This window comes from Rousettus aegyptiacus, unplaced genomic scaffold, assembly GCF_014176215.1.
Source record: "Rousettus aegyptiacus isolate mRouAeg1 unplaced genomic scaffold, mRouAeg1.p scaffold_m13_p_13, whole genome shotgun sequence".
Lineage (NCBI taxonomy): Eukaryota > Metazoa > Chordata > Mammalia > Chiroptera > Pteropodidae > Rousettus > Rousettus aegyptiacus.
The window spans coordinates 67,468,488-67,480,574 of NW_023416288.1; the positions used below are offsets into that span (position 1 = coordinate 67,468,488).

The following is a 12,087-nucleotide window of genomic DNA, read 5'->3' on the forward strand; positions in this document are numbered from 1 at the left end:
GTGACTTTACACATGGCCATCTGTAGTTATTGCTTATGGTGGACCCTTCCCACGTTGTTTGTTTCTTTACAGGAATATCGCCAACAGTCTTCCCAATGTAGCTCTTCCAAAAGTTGCAAGTCTGCCTCTTAATCTTCCACAGATTCCTAGCTTTTCTACTCCTACATGGATGGCTTCTTTATATGAGTCCACGTGTGTATTCCTCACTTATTTCCTGGTGGTGTGTTAGCTAGTGCATGGCCTGGGCTGTATTCTGTGCAGATGTGTTTAGATCGCATGGCATTTATCATCATTGATTGAGGAATACTGTGTTTTGGTTTTATTTGTTTTCAGTTTTTTAAGCTATTAAGCTAAGCTTAGCACATGGATGATAAATCACAGAGATTTTTTTTTTTTAAGCACTCGCTGGTTTGATGTAGTTCATATGTAATCTGTGGGACAAGGGTCATTTTGTGACCCGGGTTGTAGACTCTGGCTTAAGTGCTATAACCAGAGTTCTTCAAATTCAGACAATCAGTGTGATAAACAGTATGTCTGGGATCCTTAGCTGACTCTAGCTTTGTTACTGCCCACATGACTTCTCTCATGCTTGTAGAAAACCATTGTAAGAACAGTTTCAAGAATGTAATCATTTTCTATTTTTATCGTAGTCTCACCTTTAAAGAAACAGTTTTGCTGGTTGCAGAGAAGGGGTTGTCCTTTATTTCCCAACACTAGCAAGGTCTTCTTTTATCCTTTCATATATCAGTTGATGTGCCTTATTATTTTTAAAATAATTTTCATGTCATCAAAAACCATATTTAGTAATTCCATGTTGTGGTAAACCTTCCTGTTACAGATTCAGTAACTAAGTCATTAAAGTGAAAAGGACATGGGCTTTCATATCGATTAGCCTCGAATTTAGATTCTGATTTATTAATTGTTGAGTCTTTCTTAGCCTCACTTTCCTCAACTCTAAAATGGTTATGACACGTCATTTAAAGATGTTTTTATGAGAATTAACAAAAACTATGAAAAGTGCCCAACACATCCTAAGTTCTCAATAAATGTTAACTACTACTACTCTATATGATGATTGTTATTACTATAATTATTACTTACTATCATCAATAATCTTTATTATTAATTACTGTATGGTTTTCAAAAGCATGACCATTACAGCAATCAAATTAACTTAGTAATAGTCCATATTTGGCCCAACATCTCACATGAAGTCAGCCAGAAAGAATAATAATTAGAAGGGGAGAAATAGCTATAATTTACTGAAAATAAATTATGTTCCAGATACAAGGCCAAATTCTTTACTACATTTAAGCTATACAACAACCCTGTGAGGTAGATGTCATTACCCCATTTTACAATTAAAGAAACTTAGTCATAAAGAAGTTAAGAAATAAAATTTTCCCAATATCTCATAGTAAGTGGTAAAGATAAGATTTCAACCCAGGTTGCTTCACTCAAATGCCCTCACTCTATCATTAATTTATTCTGCTTCCAGAGAATATACTGACTGGTTAAGACTTGGTTATCATCCTTCCTGCCTATCCTACTACCACCTGTCAAATCTTTTCCTACTCTGGCCTGCATACAAGCAAGAGAAGATAGGAGAAGACCAAGAAAGAGAAAAATAACTTGCACAATAGGTTGGCAATATTTCTGCAAGTTAAACATGATCACTTTACTCATGATAATAATTAGGCTATTAGGTCACATGTGAATCTTATTCTTATAGGCAAATACTTTGGGCCCCTATATTACGTAGAATGGTGTCTGTGTAGTGCTCAGAAATTACCTGAGTATAATGAACCTTTCTAAGCTTATAATTCTTTGAGACTTCTTTACATTGTTTAATAATTTAACTCCTCTTTATCCTTATTCTTCATTTATTTAACAATCTTGATTTTACCAAGGATGCTATTTCGATCATTACCTTGTGAAATTTGGGGGTTTTTTTCTCTTATATTGATATGTGTGCGACCCCAAATCTCATTCTTGAGAACTCCTTTTTAAAGTGACCTGCATCTAAGGACGTGGCTTTGTAAATCAAGTGTTTATGCACTTTTATTATTCCGGGCAAAGAAAAAATATGTTTTACAAATTAGCCACCATTATCTTTACATGCCAAGATGTCAACATTAGGCTCTTTGTCAAGATGTCAGAATTACTCATGATGTTATGATGTCATTGCAATTAGCTTGTTGACCTTTTGCTAGAAAATATTAAATAGCAAAAAACATTTTCATTTCACATATATAAGGAATTAAAAATACAACTACTGATTAAGTAAAGGTTAGTGATATCAAAGTAACCATGGGTCTGAAGATGTATCCCTATCTACTAATGTATAAATCACCTTAATAGCTGCTTCTCCACATCACTCCCTGTATGTAAAATCCTCATTCTGGGTTTTTTAGTTCTAGAAATGAATGCCAGTGAGATAAGTTTCAGATAATTTAAGAAATTATCTGAGTCCGTTATTCATGTTTGAATTCCTTAATCAGTTAATAATACTTTTAGGAATAAGTCGCTGATTAGAAATAATTTTTAAATGAAAATGTTCTGAAAAAAATTGCGAGTTATATATACCAACTCAAGAGAAAACCTATTTACACTTTTTCATCTATCTATTTAAATTAACAAACACTTGTTATCTTAATTACATTCCTAATTAAGCACATTTATTGTTCAGAATCTTACGATAGCATTAAAGAACAGAAGAAACATACATCCATATTCTCTATAAAGATTTGTTACCTATTATGAGAAAGTCCTTTTTTAATAGAATTCTACCTTTACTATTTGGGATTTTGTTTTGATTATGGTTTTTGCTGTTGCTATTTTGTTAAACTGCTAAAGAATGCCAACATGTTTCAAGTAGCTACTTATATTTCTCCTAAAAAATTATAAGTAGATTTGCTTCTTTACCAATTATATTGTTACTCTTAAAACATAGGTTCTCTAATCTACCAAATTGTACACTATATAAAGGAGTATTTTTCTTGGTCATTTTTTCTATGTTTTTATTATACATGTAACAAAAAGGAAAAATAAATATAGTGTTTTTTCAAACAGTTTTCACAGCAATGTCAGCATGATGTTGTCTGGTTCTTTTGTTTAATAGTACCTTGGGAGCACTAAATATTAAAGTTAGGAAATATTTAGTCAATAAAATGCTGTGGGTAGTATTCAGTGCTGTGCTATGATTTGTCCTTTGAGAATTTTAACTCTGAGGACATCTTGGCTAGACAGGGGGTCATGAGGAATTATTGGCAGAATGGGCGAAGGAAAGCAGATTGGTGATGGAGGTAAGACGCTGAGGCAGCAAGTGGGAGCAGATATAAGCGTTTAATCAGCCAGAGCAAGAGGTGATTTTAGTTATGTTAGCTAATTAAGGTATATTTATCTAAATAATGCGGCTATTTGAAATAATTTTGTTTTTTATAAGTTTTCCACCATGCCCTTGTGATGAAAGGCTTTATTTTATTTTTTAAATTTTCATTTACAAACTAAAAATATAAATTTTAGATTAGTATATGTTCAACAATCATTGGAAAGCTGAGGAGAAATGAATCATAATCATACGGAAGCTTTTTTTAAACTTTTGTTCTCTTTTACAATTAAGTTTCAACACGTTTTAATGTAGGACTATTTTACCTTCAAAACATCTGTTTTTCTATTAGGCTATATACTTGCATAATAGAAAGTAATAGTATTATAATTTGCCTAAATATTATATGTACTCTGGTACAAATTACCTTCACATATGGTGTGAAAATATAGAGTAATGTTACCGTAGTGGTGAATGTGTAGTAGATCTTGGCTCCATAGTTAGGTAGGACCTGAAATAGACAGAATTTTGCTCCAACTTCAGAGCACCCCATATGTCATTTCTGTGTTAGACCGTACCTTGTACTGTTAGCTTTAATTCCAAGCTAGAAAAGGTACAAAGCATTTCAAAACACAGGTAAGATTTGCTTCCCTACCCAACCTGTTATTTCATATCCAGTACCTGTTTCACCTCTACCTGTAATTGGGAAATTTAAGGGCCCGTATGACATACCTGTAGAAAGGCAGAAGCCACCCATCATGATGACAGAGGCGCATATCCATGAGTAGAAGAGTAAAGCTAGTAGTTGCTATCACATGGATTTTCTTGTGTAAAACACAGTTTTCTGAATTTCTAGGAGGAAATATTTATATATTTTAATCATTATCTTAGAGACTAGTAAAGAATATTTAAAATGTTTGTTCTTATACACACAATTTGATTTCCCTACTAAAGTAGCCTCTCCATTTTGTCCCTTTTTATGAATCCTTACTATTAAACATATTTCTATTTTATCTTCCTTGCCTTGACTTTTTCATTAAGAAGTGAAAAGAAAGAATTAGAAAGTTGAACAGAGAAAATATCGATCATTAGAGATGTTATGTGCTATTTTTTTTTTTTTTCACTAATGGCAATGGATACAAAAAGGAAAAAGCATCTTGTGATCCCCGGAGCTAACAGTGGAAGTTCATGATGTTCTTTATTTTTCCTTTTTCTTCTAGCAATGGCTCAGCAACATCAGAAGACCTTTTTTGGAAACTTGATGCCCTGCAAATGTTTGTCTTTGACCTTCACTGGCCTGAACAAGAATTTGCCCACCACTTAGAACAAAGACTTAAACTAATGGCCAGTGATATGATAGAGGCCTGTGTCAAAAGGTAGACATGTATTTTCAAGTTGCTGCTTAATATGCCAGCACCCAAAATACAACTTTTCACCAAGTACCTGTTATGTAATTGTCATGAGAAAGCTTGCAATATGTCCCACTCTTCCAAAATGCGATGGTCATTAGGTGCTCTGACCTAAGTTCTGGGAACCCATGTAATTGATAAAATTGGCCTGATAGTTTTTTTCAAGTCTCTTAACCATCACCCTCATCACTAGCACCCATCCCATTTTAATCGTTTCTGTCGTGCTTATTGTTCTCTCTCTGGGAATACCGTGTTTGAAATTCCCAAGGCAACACTTCCTGAGACATACAGAAAAGGTCTGTTAGATGCTTTACGCATTACGTACCATGTCTGCGTGCTGTGAAATGTCATGGCAAACTCAAATTACCATCAGTGCTATCAGCTGTGTTTTCTGGTATTCCCTGTCCCAATTAAATGAGTTCTAAGTATCCATTCACATTCATCAGAACTTTACCAGGAATAAGTTATGAAGCTCTGGATTCTTCCAAATGTGCTTTTGTTTTTTTAATAGTTCTTACAAACTCAGCATCGCATCCTAACTAGCCAACCACTGTTTTGTTGTCGCCCTGTTCACGATATATACAAGAACAATGGGCCGCATAGTTGAGTAACAAACACTGGTGAGAACACTTCAGTAATCCCAAATTCTTTAAAACAAGAAAAATCCAGTCTTTGGAATAATGTTTAATGGCCTCCCAAGGCAAGGCCATGAATTAGGTTATTTAAGGTTTAAAAAAATTATGTTTATCATCTGTCATCTGGTGTGTCAAATCTATGGATATTCTTTGGGTATTTACCAAGACCAATTCCAAACTATCTGTTATGCAGTTGCTTTCAAAGCCTAACTGCAACTTTAAGTATTTGAAGGAGAACCTAAGTGATGTAAAAGAATTACACATTCTGTGTTGTACATTAATTATGATGTTCTAGAGTTTTCCCAACTCATAATTTTTTTTTTTTTGATTTGGTAAATCTTCACATGGAGGGTTTATTCTGCTTTAATGCAGAGAAGCGAGTGATTTTTCTACTTGGTTATTCAGGCAGTTAAGTGAAACTAAGAGGTTTTTCCTTTTAAAAAAAGTGATACACTAGATGTAGCAAATAGCTTCATTTGGGTAGAGATATTGTCTGAGTGACTGCAGAAGCTATGTTTAATATAAAATGTCACAGTCTGATCTTTCATGAGACACCTGGAAAGGAGAGCAGCCCGCCTCCAGTTCCCAGGCACTGCTACACTCCCTATTTGCATGTTTTAAATTAGCATCTTGTAGTGTTGATTTCACTTTTACAAAACAGGTGGGACGTATGTCAGAATTTCTTACTCTGAATTCATGTTTTAATGAATAGAACAAGAACTGCATTTGAACTCAAGCTGCAAAAGGCAAACAAAACCACTGACTTGCGCATTCCAGCTTCTGTGTGTACCATGTTTAATGTGTTAGTCGATGCCAAAAAGCAAAGCACCAAACTCTGTGCCCTGGATGGAGGACAAGAGGTAAGTGGATTGAGTTTCACATGTGGAGAGGCAGCACGGGGCACCTTGGCAGAGGAGCATGATCTTCCCAGAAGTCATTCACTTGGTCAGATTGAAAAAGTTCCCCAGTACATGTGTTTGGTCTTTTCCTTACTATGATAATTGAGTGCCATTTATCCTTTGCTCTTGTCAGTGTCTTCTTTTTTATATAAAGACTGCCTCAAATTTTATAAATGGCATTAATTTCAGATATACCTTTTAACAGCTTAGGTGTCGTGTATTTACATAAAACTTACTTTTCATAAGCAAATGAGAAAGCTACCTGCTTTGTTTATACAAATCACGAGTATCCAGTTTGCATCCAAAAAACAAGCCACAGAAAATAGCATATTAAATATTTTATTTACACAAAAGTTTCTATTTTCTAAAGACCAAGGTGAAACATATGTGAAAATTAAACTTTGTTCTTTTCAATAAATATACCATTTTTTCAATATTGTTTATGTTTTGTTTGGTTCTATATTCAGAAATAACTTATTTTACCACATGATTTATTTTTGTTGAGTTATAATTGGGTGAAAATGGATCTGTTTTTCTTAGATTATCTGTTTAAGTTGTCATTTTGTTTGCCTTTTTTCATTGTGATTACTTTTTCATCATTTCTTTACTTTTCCCATATGTTCGCTTTCATTGTCTTTTTTTTCTCCCGTGACGTGATCCAGTTTGGTAGTCAATGGGTAAGTCATTTTTTTTTAACCACATTCCCATTTGAATGATTATTTTCATAAATGTGCATTTTTTATTTTCATCTTCTCAAATTAAAATAATATAATTAATTCTATTTTCAGGTTTTTGGTTTCTGTCTGTGAGTAAAATGCTAACAGCTTACGGTAACGTGGGAATAACTCCAAAACACATTAAACCATGTAAATACTTATGCCTTAAATAATGTCAAGGAATATTTCTTCCCTGTTAGGCTACAGAATCTATAAACTACTCTTAGGTTTTTAAAGTTAAAATTATTTAAGGCCAAATGAATTCACCCTCCTTTAAACTAAGTTCTAAATAAATTCAGAAACAGAGTGATTATTAACATCTTCAAGATCCATATATCTATACTGTATGCTTTCACTAATACTAAAAACAATTAGAGACTGGGGCTTTAGATGACATATAGTATGTAGTAGGGTAACCCTTAAATTCAAAGACCAGAAGGCCAGTCTCCAGGTCACTTCATACAGAAGAACCCAATTGTGACTTTCAGTATGGGACATGCCCACCAGTGATAGATACAGCCTTTTCTCCCTTTCTCATGGCCTGGGATCAGAGACAGGCCTGTGTCAGGAGCCTTTCCCTCCACAACACAAGCTTTTGTCCAGGTACCACACAGAACCTCAGAGGAACCTGGTTTGAAAACCTTTTTGCCTACAAGATTGACTAGAAAAAAATATATATGCATGTATATGAACTAGACTAACTAGATTAAATATACACGTATTTATAAATCAAAATGTTTTTGTGCTGTGTGGATACGTGAAATCTTACAAGTCTTACAGTTGACACCGCACCTGGGATTCAAACTCACTAGGTCTCTTCACTGGGCTCACAATTCTTGTCAGAGGAGAAAGACTTAGATAACTGTGGGAGAGGAAGAGAAGGCTCACTGTTTGTGACTTTCATACTTATTTGATTAGATGTAGATGTTACCTATTTGATGGTAATTTATGTGTATTTACACATATTTCATTCTTTGGGCAATTCAGGGGGAAAAGATGTATTTCTAATGCCATAGCATACAACCTTACAGATTAAGTAACTGATGATGTAAGCATTGTAGAATGTTCAGTAATTATCATCCTCTGATCACTTACGACATGATTTTTATCTCTCATTATCTGAATAAGGAGGCAGCTGGTTTGGATATCAATGGCTTATCTCTACTTTCTCATGTTTTTCAATACCCATACACAAACCTTTGTCTGCTCAAGGATATTGTCTTAAGTCTCTTTATAATAAGCCCATCCATTTTCATCAGGTTTATAAAGTCATCTTGCCTCTTCCCATTAATACTTGATTTATCCATTTGTTCTTATTTTAACATACACTGCAGTACCTGACACACAATGGGCTCTTAGTAAATATTTGTTGAATGAACAGACCGACTTGTTGTCACGGCTTTAAAAATCCTCCCCTGTCAGAAACAACTCACTCTAGTACTTAAAAAGAAAACAGGCACATCCACAAATGACAAAACACTGGTGCATTGTCAAATGATTCTTTACATTAATAGATGGATGGTTTTTGAAGGGCAATCTGCTACTGTTCATTATGTCTGCACCTGTACCTTCTCACAAGAGACAATTAGTTCCCTACAACTTTCACACAATTAATATAGTTCAAAATGTGCAGGTGTAAAACCCATTAGCAACCCTGAAAAGTGGTAAACAAGAATTTCAATGCAAAAATAGGATTTTATACTTTTAATCTTCAGTAAATATACCCACACGATTACACAGGCTTTCCCTCTCTGTGTGTGCTTGAGATAAGTTTTGGAATTGTTGCAATTTAGTAAATATATGCATAGGCGAGACTGTAGGCTCCATTCCATAGTAAGCAACAAATAAAGTTGTTGAAAAGACTAGTTCATTACACAATTTGGAACCTTATAAAAATATATAATACATAGGTAAACCTAGCAGAGATGTTTTTCTAAATTATAAGGGGATTACCTCTGCATAATCTCTAGTACATTGTTAAATTGTCATTGCCAAGGGATAAAACCTTCCCGACTCCTTACCCACAAGGCAGCCCCTTCTGTGCTCCTCAGTTATGATTCGGTTTTTTTTTTTTTTAAATAGCATATGATGATGCAAACATGCTTGTCCACAGCCAAGAACAGTGTTTAATGGAGTGATTAGTGAGTGAATGATCCGCTCATGTGACAGCTGTGCGTAATGAGTCAGCAATCTCAGGCCAGTCCTCAGGGACAGATGTTGAGAGCACAAAACCACCAGTGTTTAGAAATCTTCGTTATCCATCCCCGCAGAAAAGCAGGTGACTGCACGGACTTTAGGCAATCGCGTATCCTCAGAGCCTCTTCAATGTATGGCCCATCCACTGAGGATGAAAGCACATTAATGGGGCAACTGGGACGGGGAGTTACTTGTGTGGGATTTGATCTGAATTATAGCAAAATACTTACATTTCCAGAACTAACAATCTGATATCTTTAAAATTCATCCCAAGAGAAGGGCCAAAATCTTTTAAGAATGCTGGATGAAACCGGCATTTGATTAGTCTTCATTTCTAGTGGCTTACATGAGGTCAGGTGAAATGCTAATATTTACTCGAGTGTAGGAGGGCTAGGATTTCAGACCTGTGCCTGGTCTCTGAGTTCCCTGCGCTCCATGAAGCAAGAATTCCTCAAAGGTTGTTTTAATCTAACTTCACAGTCATCTGCTGGAGAAGCAAGGCACCAACATTACTTTTGAGGGCAGATATGGGGAGAATTAGCCTAAGAATAGTCTGGAATCTACCAAAGCTCTGGTATATAGAATTATTGATCTAACTTGAAATATTCTAAGAATTTTATAGATCTTTATGTTGCAGACAGAAAATGCAGAATTTGATCAGAAATTCTGTCTGTTAATCTAAGTGAGAAATCTATCAGTTTTAGCCTAGGTAACATAAATGTCTCTGCAGATAAGTTCCGTTCTTATCTGGTTGTGATCTCTTTTTGCGTGTTTGGGTTTGGTATTTGTCTGGATCCCCTGATGAATAACTTTTTTTGCATGACTTTCTGTTATCCATATGCGGTATAGATGGGTTATTCATTTTGCAGAATGCATATGTAAAATACAAATTTCGGGGTGACCACCACTTTCTCACTCACAGTGCTCCTAAACCACCCATACCACTGGGCAGCTAGGGCAGATTCTAGAAGTTCCCAACAATTTTCAGATTTAGCATTAGTGTAAGTCTGAGCCAATCAGATAAATTTACAGTGGCAGAATCTTAAACAAATCTAACAAACACTATATTATTTAAGTATGCCCCCTAAATAGGACATTAAAATGTATATTTTTCTTCCTCTGTAACTTCCTCTCTCTCTTCCCCCCTTCCCCTTTCCCTCTCTCCTTTTGGCTAGATCAGATATCAAAACAGCAGTCTAAAGGTGTGTGTTTTGGGGAATTTTATGGCTACCATGGTCCGTGGCTTTCCCTGCTTTTCAATAAAAATGGACCCCTTTAGTGGCTCATCTCTTGATTTTAAGAATTACCAAAATTGAATATATATATACACACACATATATAATGTGTTTTGAATTGTACACTTGAAACCTATTTGATTTTATTAACCAATGTCATCCCAATAATTTTAACTAAAAAAAAAAAAAATTACCAAAATTGGTCTAACTTAAAGGTTTAACATGTAGAATTCACATTATTTTATATCTAATAGCTTTCTGATGACATTTGATTGATTACTTTTGAGTTGTTGATTTTTTTTTAAGGAAATGTATGGCAAATAGAGATAAATATTGAAGATAAGGCATATTTAAGACTGTGGAACCGTTTGGAGGTCTGGGCGCCTTCATCCCTGGATGTTCAATGGCACTTTCCATGTCAGAGGAAGTGAGAAGCTTAAGCCCATCTGCTGTATTTCTTTTCTATTCTACTCCAAAGGGAGCCTCAGTCTGGTATTTCGTGCCTCCCTACTGCACAGACACAAATTTGGAGAGAGAAGGAGGTGAAAAGAGAGCAGCAGAGAGGGAGAGTCAGGGCAGACATCATTTGCATAAGCTCCTTTCGCCTGGTCAGCTCGGCAGCTTCAGCTGGAGCTGCGGGCCTTTTTTTTTATGTATATACCTGTGTCTGTGCAGGGCTTCCTGGCCATCTCAACTACCAACCAGCTTTTCCAGGCTTTTTCTCTTCTACCTTTTTTTCCCCCTTTATTTTGTCGCCTTTCGCTTCTCTTTAAGCTGTTCCAAAAGCAAAAGTGTCAGCAGTACTGCAAATAGAAAGCCACTTTCTACCTTTCTGTTCCATTTGTCCTCTGGGGAGCACAAGTTTGGGAATCGGTAAGGCTTTTAGTGAGGCAGACACTTAGTATTCACTTCATGAAATGAAATATATGCCTGGAAAGTTCCACGTTCATATATATGTGTTAATTTTATACCACTTGTCAGCGCGCGCGCCCACACACACACACACACACACACACACACACACACAAAGAGAAAGAAAGAAAATAATTCACACGCGCCAAAATTATGCTTCCCTTCTCCATTATTTATGCAGGTAGGTGACCACTTGTAACTGTCAGAGTCCATGGGGAGGAATCGTTCCTGCGTATTCCAAAGCAGATCTCAGTTGATGTTTTGTTTTGTGTGGAAACTTTGAGACATGTTTTCAGAAGAAAAAAATAGCTTTCAAAAACTTACATCTTAGGAAACCATTCAACCAGCAGCTAAGTTGGTCTAATGTTTATAGTGACCTGAGTACTTTTACTCTATGCTAGCTGTTCCGGAAGCCTTGAACCATCAAGATAGGGTTAGTCTTTACAAGTCACATTTTCTGTGAAGTGGCTATTGGGGACAATCGGCTGTCAGATAATGCTTCTAAAGGAAGAATTACTGTTTAAATGAATGTGCCTTCACACACCGTAGAAGCTGAAGCTCCTGCTAATTTAAGAATGGGACTCTCCAGTATTCTCTAAAGAAAGCAAAAAAGGAGCCTTTCAGGTTTATTTTAAATACATCTTTTTTTTTTTTTTTTTTTTTGCATCTACTTAAAGACGCCTTTTTTTATGAGGAAGCAGTAATAAAACGATGGGGAGTGAGTGTCGTTTCATTGTACCTTTTATGGCCTATTAAT

The 12,087-nt window shown here is 35.5% G+C and overlaps 1 protein-coding gene across 20 annotated transcripts in view; it reads left to right on the plus strand.

Moving 5' to 3' along the window:
• Positions 1-12,087, plus strand: part of CADPS2 (calcium dependent secretion activator 2) — a 465,193-nt gene that overhangs the window by 409,217 nt on the left and 43,889 nt on the right. For 7 of the 20 annotated variants that reach the window (XM_016125164.2, XM_016125166.2, XM_016125167.2 and 4 more), the window contains 2 exons: positions 4,549-4,704; positions 6,085-6,232. In XM_016125164.2, the coding sequence (XP_015980650.2) occupies positions 4,549-4,704; positions 6,085-6,232 (304 nt within the window). Of the gene's footprint in view, positions 1-72; positions 193-4,548; positions 4,705-6,084; positions 6,233-6,933; positions 6,949-12,087 lie in introns of all 20 variants that reach the window. The other 13 variants (XM_016125157.2, XM_016125160.2, XM_016125156.2 and 10 more) reach the window with 3 other exon arrangements.